Source organism: Meles meles, chromosome 15 (assembly GCF_922984935.1).
Source record: "Meles meles chromosome 15, mMelMel3.1 paternal haplotype, whole genome shotgun sequence".
Classification (NCBI taxonomy): domain Eukaryota; kingdom Metazoa; phylum Chordata; class Mammalia; order Carnivora; family Mustelidae; genus Meles; species Meles meles.
The window spans coordinates 37,732,986-37,755,563 of NC_060080.1; the positions used below are offsets into that span (position 1 = coordinate 37,732,986).

Consider the following 22,578-nt stretch of genomic DNA (forward strand, 5'->3'; position numbering starts at 1 on the left):
CCTCCATCTTCTCTGTCTTCCATTCTCTATTCCTCCTCTCTCTCTGCCCCATCTTCTCTATATCCCATCCTCTCTGCACCCCCATTCTCTCCTCCCTCTCTGTTCTCTCTCTGCCTGAGCCCCAGCTGACACCCACCCCCGCAGGGTCCTCAGCACCACTGCCCCCCCCCCCCCCCCGCCGGTGCACACTTGCATGAAGGCTTCTTCCGTGTGGGCAGGATGTGGGGCTGCCCCTAGTGCTGTCTCTCACGGCGTCCTGGCCCAGGTTCAGGCAGGAGCATCTGTCTTGTAACTCCAGATAAGAAAATTCTTTATTCCTCTGCCTTCCGGGATGACATCCCTCACCTGGCTTCTCCCAAGGGCTGTGTGGGCACAGACTGCCTCCTAAATCCCTGGGCGGGCGAGGAGCCTTTGCTTTTTCCATAGGAAGGAAAAATTGCCATAAGGAAGGAATGTCTGCTGACTCTGGAAACTTAAACAGAGTGAGGAACAGAGATGGGAGGCTCTAGGAGGAGGCTGAGTGCCCAGGGAGCCCACTGGGAGGGTTGTCCGTGTGCTTGTTTGTTTTGGCTTCTTGAGTGACCAGCAAAGGAGCCAAGTTGAACTGAGCAGGACGTGCTGTTTCTGAGCACCTACCAGGGGGCTGGGCCAGCAGCAGCAGCTCCCAGACCCGTTCTGCTTTATCACAGATCTACAGAATAGCTTGACTCCATCTTATTTCCTTATTTTATAGATAAGGAACCAGGTGAAGTTTTTGACCAGAGTCACAGAGCTCGTCAGTTGTAGGCAGGACTTGAGTGAGTCTCGTCCGTGAGCCTCCAGACAGAGGGGGGCTACAGACAGTCAAGGCACCATCTCCCCACTCGGGGCAGGCTCTTCTCCAGCCTCCTGTGGTCTCCTGGTACTAGAGGGTACAGCTGCGGGGGAGGGCTGGTGAAAAGCAAATCCACTCTCCAAATTACAATCCAGGAGCCAACGGGTCTCCTCGCCCCCAAGATCAAGACAGAGTTGCACTGAAGACAGGGCAAGTTCAGGTAGGGGTGAAGGGACTTACGGCCCCTCGATCCCCCAGCAGTCAGATTCTGCGTCCTGTACTTCCATCAGCCAGGCGCTGCTTGGCCCCAGCAGTTTTCTCCACTAAGGTAGAGAGGGGGTGTCTCCCCCACCTCCTCTCTCCCCGCCAGCCTCGGCTCCTTCCCATTCCTTCCTCTCACTGTCTGAAGAGCTCAGAGCATTTTGTTGGATTCCAAAGTCATTCCACTTCTCCTGGAACGTAGCCTTCCATTTCCCAAACCATCGAAGGGCCACTTTATTTTGGAGATGAACAAAACCCACCTGATGAGGCATGTGGCAGACCTTCTTCCTCCTTCGCTCTGGTTAGGATACCTGAGTCAAGCCATTTCAGCAGAGATTTCACTGAACACCGGGGCTGAGAAAAGAAAGTAAACCAAGAAAATTCTAGGCACTGGAGACCTGAGCTTCTGGTCCCCAGTTCCTGGCCCACCTCTGCCTAAAAGGTGCCACCGTCCCGCCAGGAAATAGAAGCCCTTGCCCCACCCTTGACCCTGGCCGTGTCAGGCTGCCCCCACTCTGGTGAGTGGTGGGGCTGCCTTGATGGCCATAGGAAATGACCTTACCCCTCAGTTCATCCATCGCTTCATTTAGGGAAGAGCAATTTAAAAAGGAGGTGAGAAAGAGAGAGGAGATGGGGAAGAGAAAGAGAAAGAATGAGAGGAAGAAAGGGGGCAGGGGAGGAGAGACGCTTCCTAAATCCTCAGTGACAGTGGCCTCGCACAGGCAGAGAGCACGAACAAGGTGATTTAATGGGTGGGTCTTCCTCACGTCTCCTCCTCTCTGTCCAGCTGCTGTGTGGGAGCCAGGACCCATACGAACATTTTGGCTCCTGGCCTGGCAGGACCTCACCTCTGGGAAAGCTTTGCCTCAAGGGCGCTGGGCTTCCTGGGAGGAAGATGTGATTGATTCGTGGGCAGACTGCCCTTGGGAGGAAATTGTGAGGTCAAATGATGCTTAATCTCCTCTAAGCCTCAGTCTTCCCAGTCCTCTAGTGAGATCGTTGAGGAGAGGCTGTCGGAGCATCCATCCCTCCCACCCACTCATCCATCCACCATCCATCCACCCTTCCCTCCATCCTTCCTTTTTATCCATCTGTCCATCCATCCATCCACCCATCCATTCATCATCGTCCATCCATCCATCCATCCATCCATTCATCCATCCATCATCCTTCCTTCCCATCCATCCATCCACCCATCCATCCATCGTCCTTCCCCCCCATCCTTCCATCCATCCCTCTCTCCCTTCCATCCATCCATCTATTCTTCCCTTCTACCCTCTGTCCCTCCCTTGCATCCATTCATCCATCCATCCATCTTCTCCATTCCACAAACTCAGAGTACCACAATTCTGTACCATAGAATTCCACAAACTCAGAGGACCACTTCTGAGTCAAGTAGGCACTGCGCTGGACAGTGGTAAAACCAAAGAATTCAAGAGACTCTCTGCTTCAAAATAATTCATGCTTCATTCAATTCACAAAGGCCCAAGGGAATTGATGTATGTGTGGGGGAGAGACAGTGATGCTTCAGAGAGCCACAGGCCTGGATGCAGACCCCAGCTCCCCTACTTACTAGCTGAGCTCCCTGGGTCCATTTCTGATAGTCTCTGAGCCTTTGCTTCCTTTTTAGTAGGAAGGAAATGTTACCACTTGTCTCATGTGTGGGGTGGCTGTCCAGACCTGCAGATGAGCTCACTGCTGTAAAGCACCGAGCTGCATGACGGGTGCATTGCGAGGGCTTGGTACATTCTTTTCACCTCTCCCGTGAGTTGCACATGGGGTTGCCAGGTAAAATACAGAATGCCCATTAAGTTTGAATTTCAGTTAAACAGAGGAAATTTTTAGTATAAGCATGTCCCAAAGATGAGGCATCCTGTATGTGTGTTTGCTCCATACCATGGAGCTGTGTGCTGCCCCTTTGGAATGGCCAGCCTAGAGCCAGGAACACTGCCCAGTGGGCTCTGTCACCCACCGCCCCCAGGTGTCCCATCAGTGGTCCGGAACTTCTTGAGGCGACACAGACCTTTAACTTCCAAATGCACTTGAACTGAAGTATAAGGAATGCCCAGAACTTTGGAGGTGGGAGTGGGCATAACACATGCACGCAACCCATTCAGTCCTTTAGCACTTCTGTCCTGAGACAGGCAAGCAGAAGCACAAGGAACCTGTCTTCCTGGTGCTCACATTCTGGGAAGGGGATGCAGATGGCATGCGGCATGCGGGGAAAGCGGGAAAGCACCGGCAGTCACGCCCTGCGCTAAATGCTCTGAGACGGGGAGTGAGGGCTGGGGTGGAGCAGGGGTGAGTTTAATTGACTCCGAGGGGTCGTGGCCTCACCAAACTGTACACTTTTTCCCCCACCGAATGCTCCATCTGTCTGTCTGTCTGTCTGCTTCCCTTCATTCCCCAGTCCCCACCCCTACCTCCCTCAGGCCCTTTAGACTCCTTGGGCCCCAGAAATCTGCTCCCTCCTTTTTGGTCTCTGGAAAGCTGGGACAGCTTCTCTGATTTTTTTCCACTGGAGTGCACTGAGGATCACCTGGCTTCTTCTGGGCAGCAGATCCAGTGACCTTTGATGCCTCGCGGAGTCGTGAACATCTACCCTTCTGGCTCCTTACTTCATACACAGATTTATTTATATGTATGTATTTGCAAAGAGGACCATGTGGGACTCTTGTCTCATGCAAATGGCAGGATGTCCTCTCCTTGGGCCGCTGCTAGCTCTTCTCATTCGCGCAGGGCCATGCTCCTGAGGCTGACATGCAGTCACATACCATGTGTGGACCTGTGAAGGAATGAGAACCAGAGCAGGGGTGTGTGAAGGGGGGCCAGCCAAACACAAATAGACCAGGTCTTGGCAGGGAGGGAGGGAAGAGCTATAAATAAGGTGCTTCCCTCCACCTCTGTCCTCTGACTCCTAAATGGAATTGCCTTCCTAGTGTTCCCAGTACCCTGTGGGCTGCTTGCTCGAGAAGGCTGCGGTGGGGGGATCTCACCTCCTCTTTCCCACTGGCCTGGGGAGGGATGCGTGGATTTGGAAGGGCTGCCCGAGTATAGACAGTGGGTTGTGAGACTCACTCCTCCCTCCCCCTTGGATAGAAGACCATGGCAAGCTCTCTTACACAGACAGGATGGAGAGTGGAAAATGGACGGCTGCTTAGGGGGAGGGAGGTATTCTGGGATTGGCCCTCAGAGGAGCTAGCCGAGGACTTAGGGAGCAAAGCCTATGTATGTATCCTCAGCCTATAAATGGGGGCAGGGCTGGGGGTGGAGACAAAGAACTGAGCAGGAGCCAAGGCTAAGCTAGGAGACCCATGCAAGAAGAGCCCAGGGCAAGACCAGTGCACACTGATTTGATTCAGAGCATCGTATCCAAGATTAAAAATAAGCAACAGCCCCAGCTTTGGGGAAAGCACAATTTCCACAGTCACTGCCAGAACCTGGTGGCCCCGAAGGCTGGCTTTCCCCTGGGACTGCAAGTTCAGGATCACTCAGGCCCGAGTTCAGCAATGACATTCTTGCTCCGAGGTTGGACTGGGGTGGGGGTGGGGAGTTGGGACAGAGAGGGAAAAGTCCAGAAAGGGGTTCTATTTCTGAGGGACTTTTAGACAGAGGCTCTCAGGAGGAACAAGAAACTAAAATTCATGGTGGTCCTATTTCATTTCTGTCAGGTATGCTCCTGAAGGAGGGCCAAGCCATGTTTCCTAGGTGACCTCAGGAAATAGGTTTGGACAGTAGGCCCCTCACCTGACCCCAGTTTTCCAGCCCTGGGGATTCCTATTTATTGAGTGTCTGATGGTGGGCCCATAGGTAGGCAGCGGCGGAGGGAGGGGGGTGGTTTACAAGTTGGGAGCAGGTATGTGTTTCTTTCTTTCTTTCTTTCTTTCTTTCTTTCTTTCTTTCTTTCTTTCTTTCTTTTTTTTAAAGATTTTATTTATTTATTTGACAGAGATCACAAGTAGGCAGAGAGGCAGGCAGAGAGAGAGGGGGAAGCAGGCTCCCTGCTGAGCAGAGAGCCCGATTCGGGACTCGGTTCCAGGACTGTGGGATCATGACCTGAGCCAAAGGCAGAGGCTTAACCCACTGAGCCACCCAGGCGCCCCTAGGTGTGAGTTTCTTTATACGCTTGTTCCCCCAAATAGTTTAATACAGCACGCAAGCGCATATAAGACTTCAGGGTGCAGATGCGTGAGTGAAGGAAGTGGGCCAAAGGGAAGACACAGAGACTCCATGTGATGGAGTCAGGGATGCGTTCTTTGCTGGGGACCATACTGTGCTGGAAGGGCCATGCCCTTAACCCTGAGCTGCCTGGGATCCCCTATGCAGTGGGAAACAGGTGTCCATGGGACCAAAACGAGCCATTGTTTTGAAGAAGCAGGGCCACCCAGAGAGCCATGTGACTTGTCTACCTGCAGAGGATGGAGACACTTGCTCCTGGAAAATATCCTAAGATTCCTCGGCTGCATGCACGTGGTGATAGTGTGGCCGATGCACAGGGCGGGTCTGAGCAGATGTGGTATAGCCCCCATGGGCTCCTCCACAGCCTCCCCTCCCCTCACAGCTGGTGGGTGGTGCTCCAGGACTGGGGGGGTCCTCCTGCGAGGGGCCCCCAGCTGAGATGAGGCAGGACAGAAGGCCTGGGATGTAGAAATAAGGCAGCCTGTGCCTTCCTCTCCTGTGCACCTGTGCCTTCCTCAGGGCTCCTGGCCTGGAGTCTGTCTGTGTGGCTCCCACATTCTTGGCTGATGTGTGTTTTTCAGTTTACCATGGCTTTCATGCTGTTCTGAGGGACGTCCACCTTCCGTTCCTGCCACCAACCACTTCAGTGTCTCCATTCTCTGCCCCACATGCCCAAGGAGAAGGTCCAGTGTGTCCCATTTATCTTTTTCAGGGAAGCCACTCGGCCACTTTCAGCCAGCAGGCAGGTGTCTCTGGAGAAGGGCCGCCGTGGTCCGAGCAGTAGAGGTGGGGGGGGCTGGGGGCAGACAGTGTCTCTGGTGCCCCCCTCAACCCAGGCAAGGCTGTGGAGGGCACACGCCCCTCGGCCGGGGCTGCGGCAGAACCCCGGAAACCTGTCTGATACACAAGACATGGGCCTCCCGGGGCTGAGCACACTTCGCTAACATGCCTTTGCTTTCGGCACTTCCAGTGTAGGCGTGTAGATCCCCCCACCCGCTGCCAGCGCTGCTGCCCTGGACCCACGCCATGGGACTGTGAAGGCAGACACTTCTGGGGGCGCCAGAGCAGCTTGCACGTTGGATGATGGGAGACGACGGACTATCAGAACACCCCAAACCCATGGAATTTCTCAACCTCTATTTGGGAGACAACCTGCAGCCTGGCCCAGGGGCGCACCTGAGGGACACATGCAGCCTTCCCGACCCTCCCGAACCTCATGGAGAACAGACCTGGGCCTTGGAGCCTCCCGATTCTGCGAGGCCAGATGCTCCCCCTGAGGGGTCCAGCACCGAGCCCCTGCACCTGGGGTGTAGCTCCTCCCAGGAGGAGCCCAGGCACAAAGCAGAGCCCCCCGGGTCACCGGGGAATATCCATCCCCTGGGGAGCCCGAGGCAGAGCCAGAGCACGTCTACGCAGGTGGTGTTCTGGGCAGGCATCCTGCAGGCCCAGATGTGTGTCCTGGACCTGGAGGAGGAGCTGGAGAAGACAGAGGGGCTCAGGGCTGAGCTGAGGTGCTGCCTCCCCGCTGCCCCTGTGGAGCTCCCCGCTTTCCCCTCTAGCCCCGCGGGCCCCCGGGGCTCAGGCCTCCACCCCAGCTCACCGGTGGACGACTCACTGGTGGATGAGGCCCCGGGGGGAGACAGCAGTGGCACTGAGGGGGAGACCCAGTACTCCCTGTGGCCCAGGGAGGGAAGGACAGACTCCTCCCCGGAGTGGGGTGCCGAGGAGGAGAGCCTGTTCTTTGACAATCCCCTCTTTTTGGAAAGCCCTTGCTCAGACATCAGTGCTTCTGGAACTCGCTTGTCCTGGGGGCTCTCAGATTCCTGCATGGATGTGGGACCCAAGCCCCAGTGTCCCCACATCCTGGAGCCTCCTCTCCCAGGAGGGGGAGTCCTATGGGACTTGGACAGCAAGCCGGATTTGGAGGCTGGCACAGCTGATTCTAGCGGGCACACCACGCCTCCGTTCCCTGTACCCACCTACAAACCTCACTCCTTCTCGTGGCCTGTGGTGAATGAGGCCACCAAGGAGACCCCTGAAGCACCTCCTGACTGGGGGGAGACTGAGGTAAGCCGAGCCCTGGGGACCCACCCAAGACTGCGCGTAGGGACAGGGAAGGAAGGGCTATTCTCTGTGGTCACTGGGCCCAGAACACTCTTTTTCGATGCTAGGGCCTTTTGGAATCCTGAAGCAATATAGCAGAAAAGCAGGCCCAGTGTGGCCTTCAAAATTACAGGACATTGTACAAATGCCATGATGTCAACGGAACGTGCTGGCAATTAAGTCCACAAATGTCTCCATCTCAGCAACTCCAGGGACTGTGTCTGGACACATTTGGAGAACAAACAGCTCCTTCAAGGCAGTGTGTTCTAGGCCATTCTTAGACTCGACCCCTCCCACCTCCAGGACTTTCCCAACCATAACAAGCCAGATGACCTCTGCCCCAGGCAGGAGATATCTGTTTTAAGAGTCTGGCCTTTTCTTGAGAGATTTCGGCATTTAGTTACTTTGAGTTCACCATCTTTCATTCCCATCCCTCCACCCCACTCCCCAGGGTGGATAGATTGGGCCCTCACGACAATGGCAGAGGTCCTCGATAGCAACTGGGCCGAGCTCCGGGGACAAATGACGTGAGATGGTAGGGAGCACAGGTTTCCCAGGGAACCTTCTGCTCAAGAGATAAGGAAACTCAAGATGGCCAAGCAGGACTATAACTTTCTAATCTCTCTGGTCCCAGAGAAAATGCAGAAGAGTCATTACCCAGAGCAAGTCTTCCACCTGACCCCACGATAACAGGAGCTGCTAGGTACTGTCGGTGTCCCCCAGCCCCAAGGCTGCAGTGTTGTGGCTCTGTCCCGTGAGAGTGCGTTCTCACGACCTTGTTGCTCTAGGGTTCTTGGGGTCCTCAGGGGAAAGCCTGGGAGCCTCATCCTCACAGCAAGTGGCCACTGCTCTGTCCCAGGGCCTGGACGCTGTCACCCTCCCTGTAATACAGCCGGTCCTTGGGCTGGTACAGCAGACCACGGAGGGAGGAAGATGGGGACAGAGAAGACTGGAAATCAGTGAGCATGGAGGAGGGGCTCCCGAGGCCTAACGGGGTGTATTATAGGCCCTAAGAACAGTTTCCCTTGGGTCAAACCTCTTGCCTCTCTTTCTCTCTAAGACTTCTCTGGGGGACAGTCTTGGCCCTGCCCCATCTGCGGCATCCGGTGTGGACAAAGTATTGACCTCGGAAACAGGACAAGTTTGTTCTGACCCCAGCTCTGCCAGGCATCCTGTACAACCTTGGGCAAGTCACTTTCCCTCACTCGGCGTCCCCTTCCCCATCTGTATGGAGGAACGTGAGCGCCAGTGATTCTCGATTCTCAGGGCAGGCACCAGTACCCCTAGGATGTAGGTCTTCTCTCCGGGGTTCCTCTTCTGATCTGAGGGCCCTGGATGAGACTGGGGCCCCCCTGTGGCCAGGGTGGGAAGAGAACAGGGAGGGAGGGCCCTGGATATTCAAAGTCATTCTCCCCTGCCCCCCTTCTCAGTGCCTCCAGGGCTCACGGAGATCCTGTGCCTCTCTCAACAGGCCCTGCCCAGCCCGGAAGGCTGGCAGACGGAAGAGGGTCCTTCCTGGCCCGGGGTGCCTCTGATCTCCCAGGACCAAGGTGAGACCTCGTATGGGCTCTGGGAAATTGGGTGCAGGAGGCTTTGGATCTGGATGGGGACAAAGATCGTCCTTGGATCCGCAGATAGCATTGAGAAGTCCTATTGTATCGTGTGGAAGGCAGACCAGGGGTGAAATCCTGCCTCTCCTCTGACTTCATTCATACAATGGGTTTGAAAATGCTCATTTCGTAGAATCCATGAAGAAATGTGCCAAAGACCCAGCATTTCTGACGCCTGGGTCCTAGTGGTTTAGAAAGCCTTGAACCCCGGGGGTTGCCTGGGGTCTGGAGTCCTGGGAGCCTTCTGCCCGCTGCCTCCGCATGTGGGAGGTCCCCAGCGGAGGAGGGACAGAACATGCTGCCCAGCTCCAGGGGGTGGAGCCGCAGGGAGGGAAGCTTGCGGAGGTGGCCCTCCCGGCTGTTTTCCTGGCTCTGCGGGGCCCCTTGGCCCTCAGCCTGCCTCTCACCCCATGTCAGCTTTCCTCCATGTTCTTCCTCAGGTGACAGTGATGCTGAGTGTCCCCAGGAGTCTGCTCTGTGCACCTTGGCTCCTGGCCCCTGGGGGAGCCCAGCCTCATCGCCGGAACCCAGCAGCCCCGAGTCTGAGAGCAGAGGCCCTGGCCCCAGGCCCAGCCCTGTGTCCTCACGGGAAGGCAGCCCATTGCCCCGGGGCCCCAACTGGGGCAGCAGTCTTCCCGAGCAGACACTAGATGCTTCATGCCCTTCACTCTTAGAGACTGATGGGGCAGAGCCAAGCTTCCCGGAGAAAGAGGAGGCAGGAGAACCCCCACAGCCAGGGGAGGAAGTGAAGAGTGAAGGCCCAGCCGGGACGGCAGAGGCCGGAGCCGTCCAGCCTGGCGCGTGCTTGATCTCTGCGGCAGGGTAAGTGTCCGACGAACCCACTCTCTGGCTTCTAATTGTGGATACATTTAAGAATTCCCTGGCCTGGATGGAGCATGAGAAATGCCTGCTGGGATTTAATATACTAACATCAATTAAGCTAGGATTGTATGACTGGGTGCCTGCAGCTTTGAGCAACACTGGAGGGTTGGAAAGCACGAGAAACCAGAAAGCAGACGGTTTTACGCACAGGGCAGGGTTTGTGCGTGGTGAGGCAATGTCCCAAGAGCCTGGACACAGGGGAGAAGGGGGGGAGGTGTTTGGGGGCCCTGACAAGGGCCCTGTACCCAGAAAAAATGGGTGTCATGCTAAGCAGGGTGGGGAGCAGGAAGGTCAGAGCTTGTGATTGGGGAATGACACAGTGCTTTGAACTTGAAGGACGTGTCTGGGGGAAACCCATCAGTGAGCCTTAGGCTGAGGGTATGGCTAAGATCTCCAGCGAAAGCCAGAACACCAAGGGCAGGTGTGATTGGAACCAAGGAAGTGGATCTCGGTACACCATAGCAGGATCGAATGACCCCAGATCTGTGGCCAGACGCAGGAATAGGACCACGGGGAAATCAAGCTAGATGTCTACCTCCCTCCGGAGGCTGCAGGGGACTGACAGCGCCTGGGGCCTCCACCTGGGAAAGGAGGGGACCTCCTGAAGAGGCAAGGGGGAACCGTGATGGTTTGGGTTGCACTAACTGGAGGGTCAGCCCTCTCCCGCCATCTCTGTGTCTCGGGATGATGGGGACAGAACCTCAGGCAGTGTCAAAACGAAAGCATCTCTCTCATGCATCTGGAAAACCGTTCAGCCTCTGGAGGTGCTGGGAGGCTTGGGAATCAATGGGGAGTCTTTCCGGATCTGAAAAGAGAGGGCTCGTCATACCAAAACTAAAGTCAAGTTCAGCCCAAGAGAAAAGTAAGTAGATCCACCTGAAATGAGAATCATATATTCATAGTAAGTAATGAAAAAGGATTGATTAGGACTTTTCTTGCTAGGATGCTAAATATTATTACACAAAGAAGTTCAGTCTTATTTTCAGCACAATATTGAGCTAATTTTCCTGGCCCGAGTGTGTTTGGTCCCATGGGAGCTCTCCTTTGTGCTTGACTGTCACAGTGAGGTCACAGAGGCTACTTTTATAATATTTTATTGTTTCATTTTGTTTCACTCCAGTCAATTAATTTAATTTTTGATTTTTATTTTTTGGAGGGGGAGGAGCCAAGAGAGGGGGAGAGAGAAAATCCCAAGCAGGCCCCACACCTCCGTTAATGAATTTAATCATAGCTTTATTGAGAAATAATTCACAGACCGTACAGTGTACCCATTTAAAGTACACAATCCTATGACAGTTTATATTTGCATTATTTTTCCCCCAAAGCAGCTCCCCCTCTAGATACTATTTTTGTAACACTAATCCACGAGGTCATTTCTGGGCTCGCTCAGCTGATTATCAAACAGCGCTCTTCAGATGTGACAAGCGTGTCGTCATTTTTCTCCTCTCCAACAGCCCGCTGGACTAACGCCTCCAGTTCCTTGTCTGTCAGTGGCTTTTCCTGCGACTCCTAGAATCTTCTGGCCGCACTAACACAGACTTCATGATACCCTGTGTTTTTGGGGGGGCGAGATGCGTCTGTCCCATTGCAGCGGGGCACCGTTACACCCCCAGGAGCCTCAGGGAGGAGTGAGCTGCGAAGACGCAGTCCAGGCAGGGGCAGAGATGGATGTTTGTATTCGGGCAGAGGGACTGTCAGGTGTGGCCTCGTGGTATAAGTGTCAGTTTGCCCATGAACATTTGCAGGTGCTGCTGATGCTGGTCCCGTCTAGCTCCCTAACTGTGGTCACTGGGCTATGGAATATCCCAATACCCTGTAAAGAGGATCCCCCAGCCCTGGTGGTCGGGTTGCCGGGGAAATGGAAGAGTCCGGCAGAGACTGGGCTTGGTTGCCTCGAAAGTTCTGAGTGTCAGATGCTGAGTGTCCCCGAGTGTGTCAGAGGAAGCCACCTCTGACCGCCCCCCATCCCCGCTGCCAGCTGTCGCCGTGCCTGAAGCCAGTCTCGCCTCCTGATCTCCCCTCACCCTTGCACCTTCCTTGGCTCCAGCTCTAGAAGGAAAGCCTGGGGCTGGGGCGGGGAGGGGTCAAGGAGGCATCACGAGTGGGGCAGGACAGGTGAGGGAGACGAGTGGCTGGTGGGGTCGGGGAGACCAGTGCCATCCCTCCTGGGGATGGGTTCAGTGCTACTGGCATCTTCAAAGGGCTGCACCTGCCGCCTGAGGTGAGCTAGGCCCAGAACGTCCTTGTGGTTGACCTGAGAAGGCGCCGTGTGCTAAGCTTGGCTCCAGCCCTTGCCAGCCTGCCGGGTACGCCACGTCTCCGGATCGTCCCAGTGCCTGGGCCAGGCCAGGCCAGGCACGAGTTTCCCCAGTAAGGCCCTGGTCCAGCTGCTCCCCCAACCACTCCCGCTCCCCTGCCGAGCACCCCTTCCATGACTGACCTGGAGGGACACTTGACCCAATACCCCCACCTGTCCATCCCTCGTGGAAGTCTGAGGACACTATTGGACATTCGCAGGCTTCCCGAGAGCCCCATGCCCCAGGCGCAGGGCCCGGAGGAAGGCCAGAGGCCACAGACTGGAGACAAGCTGGCTAATGGTGTCAGCAGCGACAAGGTGGCTTGGAACTTGGCCTCTCGCCTCTACCACCTGGAAGGCTTCCGGAAGTCTGAAGTGGCCGCCTACCTGCAGAAGAAGTAAGGGGATTTGACCCTGAGCCCGGCTGGAGGTTGTGTCGGGAGAGGGAGGCACGGTCAGCAGACTCCGTCCACCGGCTGCCCCACTGCTGACCTTCATCCCCTCGCTCCTGTCCTAATCCGTCCCCGGACAGTGCCTGCCTCTTGCTCTTCTTAAGTCCCACTTGTCACCTCTTCTCCACACTCTTGAGCCCTGTCTCGAGCCACCGGACCTGGCCACCTTGTCCCCCCCATCCAACTCCACGTGTGCTCCCCACTCAGCAGTAGACGGGTGCCCACGGCAGACCAGACCCCGGCTGCTCCCTTGCTCTCTCACCCTCCGGGAATGTGCACGGGTCCTGGAGCTCCTTGGCATCTGCGGCCCCAGCCCAGACACCCCCCCACCCCCCACCCCCACTGCAGGCTTCATTCCCGTTTCCTCTCTGCAGCAATGACTTCAGTAGGGCTGTGGCTAAGGAGTACTTGTCCTTCTTCCAGTTTGGAGGCCAGAGCCTGGACCGAGCCCTCCGGTAAGGCCTCCAGGCCCTCTCTGGGGAGGAGGGATGGCTGGGAGGTGGTGGCCCCAGTGAGGCCAGAATCTGATTGGCCCCCAGCTCTGGAGCCTGCTGGCTGCCCCAGCCTGGGCCCTGTCTTGGACTCTGGTCCTCCTTCCAGGTGCTTCCTCCAGGCCCTGGTGCTCAGCGGGGAGACTCAGGAGCGGGAGCGAATCCTCTACCAGTTCTCCAAACGCTTCCATTACTGCAATCCGGGGGCCTTCTCCTCCGCAGGTAGGGAGGGGGCGGGCCCCGAGGGCAGGGTACGCTGGGCTGCCTTGAGGGATGGCATGGAAGTGTCTCCTGGGTCTGCTCAGGCATTTACTGGGTACCAGCTCATGGGCGTGTGTTTGGGGGGCTGTGGAGACCCAAAAGCATCTGCGGTCACCCCACCCAGCCTGGGCAGTGGAAAGGCAGGAGTCCTGGTTCTAAGGAGCTTTCTCTCTACTCACCTCCCTCTGGGGCAGATTCCGTTCACACCTTGACCTGTGCCATCATGCTCCTCAACACGGACCTGCACGGACAGGTGAGGGCACGGGGGAGCTTGAGGCCAGAGGGCTGGGATGGGGTCATGGAAGGGCTCTGGGGAAGGTAGGTCTGGAGAACTGGAGAAGGTTCCAGAGTGGCCAACGGTGGTGGGGGGAGGTATTCTGTGGGGGTGGGGAGTGTGTGCCTGTTGCCTTACTTCCCTCAATGGCCACAGAACATTGGGAAGAGCATGAGCTGCCAGGAGTTTATCACCAACCTGAACGGCCTGCGAGACGGCGGGAACTTCCCGAAGGAGCTGCTGAAGGTAAGGCACAAGGGGCTATTCCCTGGGCTGGTGATACCGGGGCTCCCTCTGTAGCTCTTTGTCCCCCCCGAAGGTGGGGACGATGCTCAGCCTGGGATTGGCTCTGCTGCAATGTCCTTGGGAGGCTGTGGCCTGTGTATGGAAGGTACTAGAGTGTGCGTCCTTGCTGGCAGCTGCCACACCTTAGAGTTTGTTGGCTTGTGCGAATTCGTAGGCTCCTGCCTTGGATCTACTGAATTAGAATCCCTGGGGCTGGGACCCCTAAGATGTTCTCTGGAGTTTCCAGGTGATTCTGAGCATGGGGAGTCTTGAGATGCACTGGGTCTTTGGTTCTCGGAATGAGCAAAGGGCAAAGTTTCAATCGCCAGTAAGTCTAAGACTTAGAAGCCAGATGTTCTAGGGTTTGAACTCTAGTCTTGGGCAGCTTGCCCCCTGGTCCGCTCGAGTTCCTCCTGGGGTAGCGACTACTTTACGGCATGGTGCTCACAATGAAATAAATGTCGTCAGGGCCTAGCACAGTGCACGGGGCACACAGCTGGCTTTTCATACGCAGTGATGCACTGGTTCTTTGGTCTGCGTGGTGGACGTTTCTGGAACACTTGCTGTGTGCTTGGCACCCTGCTGGACTTTGCCGGGGCTAAAAAGGCAAGCAAGACTGCATGGACATGAATACTCTGTTAGATCATTTCCAAGTCCCAGTGCCTTGTTGACTCATTCCTTCACCATCCATTTGTTACCTGCCCCCCACCCCCCATCGTCGGCTGTTCCTGCTCTGTCCTATCCCTCAGGGCAGGATGGTACTGGGTGATTCATTTCCTTTCCCGGAGAACTAGCTCAGGCCTCCCTAAGCTCAGGTAGGGACTAGGATTGCTTTGCTCATCCTGTCTGGAGCGTGTGCCACGGTGCCTGGCACATGGCTCTGTCAGTGGCTTCACGCTTACGCGCGCGAGTACCTGGATGCATGCGGGAGCTGCTTCCCGCTCAAGGAGGAAGGCAGCTGTGCTGGGGGTAGAAGAGGCAGACTGCAGCTTGGCCCTGTCTGACCTGGGCCAGCCAGAATTTGGGCCCCACGGGCCGAGGCTACCTGCCCACTGTGTGCTTCTGTTCTAGGCCCTCTACTGGTCTATCCGAAGTGAGAAGCTTGAATGGGCTGTGTAAGTGACAGTCCCTCTTCCCTCTACTCCCTGCCCCTTTCCCCAGTCCCTGGGCCTGTCCTCCCTCCACTTGCCTTCCTGAGAGTCGCGTGAGCCAAGAAGGGGGTGCTGGACGGAGTTCCCCTCTGAGCGGGGTCCAGCCAGAGGCCGGACCCTGGGCAATTCTCCAAGGGGTGAAGGAGCCCAGGTAACACCTGGAGAAGTCAGGGGCCATGGGGGGTGGGGATGAAAGGAATGGATGGGCTGGCTTTGAAGGACTCCTTTTTGGGGATCCTGGGGTACAGGTGCATGGGCACCTCCTGGTGGCCTCTGCCTGTCAGTACCCCCAACCTGATTCTCTGATGCCCAGGGATGAGGAAGACGCAGGCCGACCAGAGAAGTCCCAGGTGTCTCCCCCCACTGGCAAGCTGAGCAACCCTTTCCTGCAGCTGGCCCAGAACCCCACGGTGCCCACCTACAAGCAGGGCATCCTGGCCCGGAAGATGCATCATGATGCGGACGGCAAGAAGAGTGAGTGCTGCCCTGTGGCGTGGGGGGCTCATGTCCGCCACCAAACCCAAGTGTATGCGTGCCTGCGGGAGTGCCAAGTGGCTTGGCGCAAGTAACCTGGGGGCTGGGGTGCAGAGGGATGGCACGGTCAGGGTCAGGGACAGGCAGCCTTTGTTGCTTCCTTGATGGGGATCATGTGCTGGGCACCAGGTAAGACACCAGGGGCAGGGGTACAGAGACAAGACATACCTAGGTACTCCCTGCTCCCCAGGCCCCCGTAGTAAGGGGGAGGTTAGGTGAGCACCTCAGTGTCTGGGATAAAAGGTGGAAATGGCTGAGGGGTGTAGGGAGGGGGAGATCGAGTATGGGGGTGTGGAGGAGGGCCAGGCTTTGGTTAGACTTGGGCGTGAGGTGTGGGGGACAGGGATGGGTGAGGCTTCTGGGAAATGATGGTACCTGAGCCAAACCTTGGTGGAAGAGGCTAGAGGGCATCCCCCCAGACAAAGGAGCAGGCATTGTCTGCTGGGAACATTTCGGCAGGAGGTACCTCTGGCCTCACTGAGGACAGGTGCCGGCTTTATAGCAGGGCAGCGACAGGACCAGAACAGTAATGGGGTCCTGGATGGACCGGACAGGGTGAGGTAGCGGGCCGGGGAACTAGCATTTGGCTTCGAGAAGCCACAGGGTCTGAGCAAGGTGGAGAGGTGACCCCAGAGAGCCGCCTTCTGCATGAGGAGCTGAGCCCCTGTGCCTCTTGGGATGGGACCAGAGAGCCGTCTGGTGGCAGTGTGCTTGTGGGTATGAGTGTCGAGAGAGGGGACAGTCGGTGTGGACATCTGCTTTTGTTGTTGGGCTTGAGTGCAACTGCCAGGGTGTGAGGTGTGGCACCTGCTTGTTCGTGACTGTGTCTTGTGGTGCTGGCATGTCACTGCGTGTTTAGGTACACCTGGGGAGGGATGAAGTTGGCGGGGAGAGGGGGTCGTGTGTGTCTGAGTCTGGTTGTGTTCTGCTCCTGGGGCAGCGCCGTGGGGCAAGCGCGGCTGGAAGATGTTCCACACGTTGCTTCGAGGGATGGTCCTTTACTTCCTGAAGGTAGGAAGCGGGTGCAGGGCCCTGACGGGCAGGGAAGGGCCCAGAATGGTTTAGAGGGTGGGCCCCTGATGATCACCTCTTTTCTGAGCCCCTGTGCCCCGCGGCAGGGAGAGGACCACTGCCCCCCTGCAGGGGAGAGTTTGGTGGGGCAGATGGTGGACGAGCCCGTGGGGGTGCACCACTCGCTGGCCACACCGGCCACCCATTACACCAAGAAGCCACACGTCTTCCAGCTGCGGACTGCCGACTGGCGCCTCTACCTCTTCCAGGCTCCGTAAGTCCCAGGGAGGGGGCGGGGGGCGATGGACCAGCAGCAAGGCCCCGGCTCTCCTCTTCCTGGTTCCTCGCTCACCACTCTGATGGCTACTGGCCGGGACCCTGGTGGGAGCAGGAGAATGCTGGTGGCAGGGGTCCTCGGGCTGCACCTGCTCCCCCGACCCCGCCCACTTTGCTGCCCACCAGGCCTCTTCCCTGTCCAGCACCTGGTCGAGCCTCCTACTTCCGAACCCAGGATTCCAGGAAGCCGCTAGTGATTGATTTTTTCCCATTTGATGTAAAAATCTATCGCCTTCCTAGATTTTCCTCTTTGACCGATGATAAAAGCCACCGGCACAGGTCAATCACCTCGACTGGTGGGCGGGCTTCTGGCTTTTTGAAGCGCTGAATCCTGAGTCTGGAAGGCTGTGCAGACCATAGGAGGTTGGGGTGGGAGTGGGGGGGAGAGGGGCAGGGCCGACTCTGTCACCTTGGGGTCTGACGGTCACCTCTGCCCTCAGCACCGCGAAGGAGATGAGTTCCTGGATCGCGCGCATCAACCTGGCCGCCGCCACGCACTCGGCGCCGCCCTTCCCCGCCGCGGTGGGCTCCCAGCGCCGATTCGTCCGGCCCATCCTGCCTATAGGTCCCGCCCAGAGCTCCCTGGTACGGGGGCCCCGGAAGGGGCGGGTGCGGCGGGGAAGGAGGCTGCTCGGCCCCGGGGAAGAAGTGGGAGATGGGAGGGCGGAGCTGCGCGCCTGGCTTAGGAACCCGGAGAGGGGTGGGTTGCGCACTGGGCCCGGGAACGAAGGGAGGGTGCACGGGCTGCGCCACTGGGTCCAGAACGTTGAAGGGTTTGCGGTGGGCTGCGCACCTCGGGCCGGGAATGGATAGGGGTAGGGTGGGACAGCTTCCCCCTCCGCCTCCCGCTCCCAGGAGGAGCAGCATCGATCCCACGAGAACTGCCTGGACGCCGCCTCCGACGACCTGCTGGATCTGCAGAGGAACTTACCGGAGCGTCGGGGCCGCAGCCGCGAGCTGGAGGAGTACCGCTTGAGGAAGGAGTACCTGGAGTATGAGGTCAGGCTGCGGAGTCTCCGCCTTCCCTGGTCTCTCCCACTACCTCGGCTGGGCCCTCTGCCGCCCTCTCGTGGCCGCATCCGGCCTCGCAGCCTTCGTTCCCTGGGGTCCCTCAGGGCTGGGGGAGGCCCTGTGTACGAATTCATGTGCAGGGCTGTGCGCAAAGTGGGTGCGTCCGTGTGCACTCAGACCCCTTCACTTCTTGTCCTGGGGACTCCTAGAAGCTGCTTTTCTGAAAACACTAACAGGAGACATTTGATCAGTTTCTTTCACCTAAGAATGTACTGTATTTGGCTTCACTTAAATTGAAGGAAAAACTGTGTTTTAGTTTAATTATTTCCCCTAATACCTGCCTAGTCCTAATAGGCAGTATTTATGGCATTTGTCATACTTGCGTGTATTACCTTGTTTAGTTGTCTTAACAACTGAGGTAGGGACCACGATCTTCACTTTACAGGGGAGGAAACAGGCAAGGAGGAATGAAACAACGTGTCCAAACCCCATGAATTCACATCCTACTCCAGTCAGGGCTGTACCTCATTTATAGCCTTCACCAAGGACCCTTTCGCCCCTCTGACTGATGCTGCACTGTTTTATCCCCTGACCCCCCATTCTGTCTCCCCATCTCCCCTTACACCTTATGCCTCTGGTCAGTGTGCACATTCTGGGAGGGGCGGTGGGGGTAGGTGAGGGACAGTATGAGAACAGAGAGGGTCAGAGCCACCCAGAGGCAGAGACCAGAGAAGGGAGCATCTGTGTCATCTCTGGCTGTGTGTGCTGGGCTTCGTGCTGTCCTCTCCCTGCCTTTGTGGCCCAGCCTTTGGCTTGGTAGGTGCACTGCTTCCCAGAGGCCCTGGGGGGACAGGACCCAGCTCTGCCTGCAGAATTCTAGCCTCTCCCTACCTATGACCAGCTGCAACCTGTAGCAACCCCAGGCCCTCCCTAGACCTCATTGCCCTCTTGATCAAGTGGAGACAAGGAGTCCTGGGCCACCCAGCCACCCAGGGTGAGCAGGCACTTACTACACTGGGACCTGTATCCGAAGGCTGCTAGTTACAGAGGGCTTCCGAGTGTTAAGCAGATGAAGGTAGTTAGCATCCCGCTCTCCAGATGCCAATTGTTAAAATGCGATTCAGACTCAATTAGGCTTCAGTACAGATGTGAGCTGTTTGTGTGCAATGCCGCACAGATCAGGCCTAGCGGGTTATGGATCTTTTAGTGTCTTGGGGATGGAACACGTTCTGGAGACATTAGTTACAGCGCTACAAGGTGGAGGCTGTTAGAACAGGGCTGGGCTGGTGGGTCTGTTAGAATCCTGTCCAGGTAACTGCAGGGTTTGGCGATGTGGCTGCCGTGTTCTGCAAAGTGGGCTTGCTCAAGCTCAGTGCAGACACTGGCTGTGGGTCCAGCCCTCTTTCTGCAGAAATCTTTACTGTCAAGAGCTTTGTACACGTGGGAGCGGTCTGCCCTGCATGCTTCTGGCCACCTCCTGCGCAGAAGCCCGGCTGGTGTTAAGGGGGCGGGGCCGTGTATTGCAGAAAACCCGCTACGAGACCTACGTGCAGCTGCTGGTGGCCCGTCTGCACTGCCCCTCGGATGACCTGGACCTGTGGGAAGAGCAGCTGGGGAGGGAAGCCGGAGGCGCTCAGGAGCCCAAGCCCAGCCTGAAGAAGTCCCACTCCAGTCCGTCCCTGCACCAGGAGGAGGCCCCCACCACAGCCAAGGTGAAACGCAACATCTCAGAGCGCAGAACTTACCGGAAGATCATACCCAAGAGGAATCGCAATCAGCTCTGAAGCTGGGACCGCCTCACGGACTCAGGCCCCGAGCTCAGGGGTGTGGGGGTGGGGGAAGGGACCTGAGATGAGACCCCATGGAGGAGACTTGCTTCAGTGGGTCCGGACTGGGGAGGAGGCCCTCCCTCTCCCGCTGAAGGACAGCCCCTGTTCCTCTGCAGTCCTCACTGCCCCCTTTGCCAGAGCTTTCCCGCTACTGCTGTGCCCACCCCCACGGCAGCCCCCAACTGCCCCTGTCCCTGCTCACTCCCAGGGGAGGACAGAGGTCAAGGGGTGGGCTGCGCTCCCATGTCACCCTCCCCTGTCCACAGTCTAGAGTGGCCACATTCCTTGGGCCTGAGGGCAGCTCAGCACTCATTTGAGAATCCGAGAACCCGCGGGTCCTCAGCTTCCAGAAGGGAGGCTGGGGCAGCAGAAAGCCTCTGGACAGTCAAGCCAGGGGAGCCACAGCTCTGAGGACAGTCTTGATCTGGGAGTCGGGTGGCCTGGGGTGAGAGGTCCTGGGAGACCCCAGGCAGCCTCAGGTGACTGAGAGAGCAGGGGGGCTCGGCCCTGCCCCCTGACAGGTAGGGCTCCTGGGGCTTCGAGGACAAACTCGGTGATGCTGACTCTGCGGCCCTGGGCCTTCGTGTGCTTTCCCCACAATCACCCGTGAACCTGGGGCAGATGGGAGAGGCCACACCCCACACACCCAATTGCTAATCATCAGAGCAGAGCCATTGGTGGTCAGTGAAAGCCGGAGGGCATGGGGCCTCCAGAGCTCTGTGGAGAGCCCTGGGAACAAGGGGTCTTTGTTTCTTCAGAGCAGGGAAGGAGGTCCCTCAGGTTCAGACCTGGGAGAGGCTGAGGGGCAAGAGGCCGTGATATATTGCCTGGGGGTCCTCTTGGAAGGAACTGGTGTGGGAGCTGTGAGGGCCGGGTGGAAGCCTGGCTGCCTCCCACGCAGCCCATCCCATGAAGTTGCATTCCCAAGGAGGGGCACCAGGGACCCTTCCAGAATCCCTCAACCCCCTGCCAGCTCTCAGGGGGCTTTGCTGCCCTTCCTGGGAAGTCCCCCTGTGCTGCCCTCTGGCTGCCACCCAGCTGGGCTCTGGGGGAGGTTCCGGCCACTCACGGACCTCGGGCTCTGCCTGTGGGAAGGAGGCTGGGCTGGAGAAGCAGCCACCATTGTCTCTGTTCAGCCAAGTGTGCGAGCAGGCTGCCTGCCAAGAGGGGCCTCTGCTGCCCGGCTGCCGCCTGCTGGCTGACGCACGGCCTCTCCAGCCTTCCTGCCGGGGCCCCTCTCCTCCCATCCATGCTAGAAACCAGCCCTGGGGCCTGGAAGGCCACCAAGAGGGGCTGGCCGTTCGGGGACCACAGGGGATGTCTGGCCAGGGCTCAGCTCAGGGCAGGGCCCGGGTACTCAGTCGGTGTACAGTAACTGCAGGCCAGTGAAGAAGGAGGTGTGCGTGTGTGTGCGAGGAACCGAGGGTCAGGGAGATTGGCGCAGCTGGGACCCCCTGCAGGATCCCAGGCTGGGTCTCCCTTTGCCCGGGTGCCTGTGCATGTCTGAATGTGCCTGTGTGTGTCCGTGTGCGTGTGTGGAACCCTGTGTGTGCAGGCTGTCAGAGCCTCGGGACCTCGGAATCATTTGTTCACCCACCCACTCATTCATTCATTCATTTCACAACTGATATTGACCAGTTTTTATGGAACACGTCTCTGGCCTCCAGGAGGTAACAGCCCTGTCCTCTGGCTCCTTGCTGTTAGGGTAGAGGCACACTTCGTCTTGCTGGAGAGGCCTGCGGAAGACACATTCCCACTCTGCTCAGGGATTCGGATTCAGTAGGCTGGGGTCAGGGGCACGGATAAATATTTTTAAAGCAGTTTGGGGCACGGATGTGCAGCTAATAGGTGAACACCTAGCATCAGATCGAGGTGACTTGCCCCAGGACTGATGCAAGCTTCTCCTTGAGTGGGTTATTTGACCTCACTGAACATGTATCCTTCTTTCTAAAACCAGAATAAAAGGCAGAGGTTTGTCTGCATTTTTGCATGTATGTGGCAGTTTGATGCTTCTTTGCTCATGTGAGACTGGCACCTGTCTTTCACCTGGGCACCGGAAGCCTTCAGAGACAGATGGGGGCCGCTGGACCCCACCTGGCCAATACAGCCTAGGCGCGGCTTGGACTGGAGGCCTGGGGAAGTGGAGAGGGCTAGGCTAGGCTGCAGTTCTCACATTCGACCACTGGGGGGCGGGCTTGCATCTTTCAAGCTTGTGTGCTCAAGTGTCCCGCTGCAGAGCTCTGCTCCCTGAAGAAGAGGAAGTTAATCTGTCCCCAGCCATCACCAGAACCAGGACCTTCCACTTCCCTAAACCCACAGTGGTCCAAGCCAGGCCCCCCAACTTCTGGAGAAGTCGACCATGTGAAGGTTTGCAACTCTGACAACTTCCTGCTGATGGAGAGGAAAAAGAGTTTCTGGAGCCATATGGGGGCAGCCTAGAGTTCCCGCAAAGAATTGTCCCCACAAAAGTGAACACTGAGTGAGCTCCCAGTCCCACTCCTGAGGTGTGGGGCAGATGTGGCCCACAGGCGTATGTCTGACCTTGTGTCCACCCTCGCTTCCTCTCCCACCTGGGAAGCGGGTTGGCGCATCTCTTTGCAGACAACGGGGCGGGCACAGGTTCTTGGTGACGAGCTCAGGCTCCGTAAGGCTGGCTGGTTTGTCTCTGGCTCCTCCTTTCCCTTCTGGGGGGCTCAGCCTCTGGGGCCCTGGGCCTTCTGTGACCCACGTGATACCCCGGATGTAATCTCTCCCTGGTCTCCCAGCATCTCTGTTTTGTGCGGCTTTCTGCTGATAAC

The 22,578-nt window shown here is 57.4% G+C and overlaps 1 protein-coding gene across 4 annotated transcripts in view; it reads left to right on the forward strand.

The window, feature by feature from the left end:
• The window catches only part of PSD4 (pleckstrin and Sec7 domain containing 4), a 36,223-nt gene extending 14,438 nt beyond the window's left edge, over positions 1-21,785 (forward strand). For 3 of the 4 annotated variants that reach the window (XM_045979388.1, XM_045979389.1, XM_045979387.1), the window contains 16 exons: positions 6,225-7,321; positions 8,418-8,543; positions 8,829-8,907; positions 9,408-9,789; positions 12,367-12,543; positions 12,972-13,052; positions 13,198-13,310; positions 13,544-13,602; positions 13,780-13,869; positions 14,980-15,023; positions 15,373-15,533; positions 16,534-16,604; positions 16,712-16,878; positions 17,381-17,525; positions 17,796-17,939; positions 19,478-21,785. In XM_045979388.1, coding sequence (XP_045835344.1) covers positions 6,335-7,321; positions 8,418-8,543; positions 8,829-8,907; positions 9,408-9,789; positions 12,367-12,543; positions 12,972-13,052; positions 13,198-13,310; positions 13,544-13,602; positions 13,780-13,869; positions 14,980-15,023; positions 15,373-15,533; positions 16,534-16,604; positions 16,712-16,878; positions 17,381-17,525; positions 17,796-17,939; positions 19,478-19,735 — 3,084 coding nt within the window. In that variant the 5' untranslated portion in view covers positions 6,225-6,334 and the 3' untranslated portion in view covers positions 19,736-21,785. The remainder of the gene's footprint in view (positions 1-6,224; positions 7,322-8,417; positions 8,544-8,828; positions 8,908-9,407; positions 9,790-12,366; positions 12,544-12,971; positions 13,053-13,197; positions 13,311-13,543; positions 13,603-13,779; positions 13,870-14,979; positions 15,024-15,372; positions 15,534-16,533; positions 16,605-16,711; positions 16,879-17,380; positions 17,526-17,795; positions 17,940-19,477) is intronic. The other variant, XM_045979390.1, reaches the window with a different exon arrangement.
• The last annotated feature ends 793 nt before the right edge of the window (positions 21,786-22,578 follow it).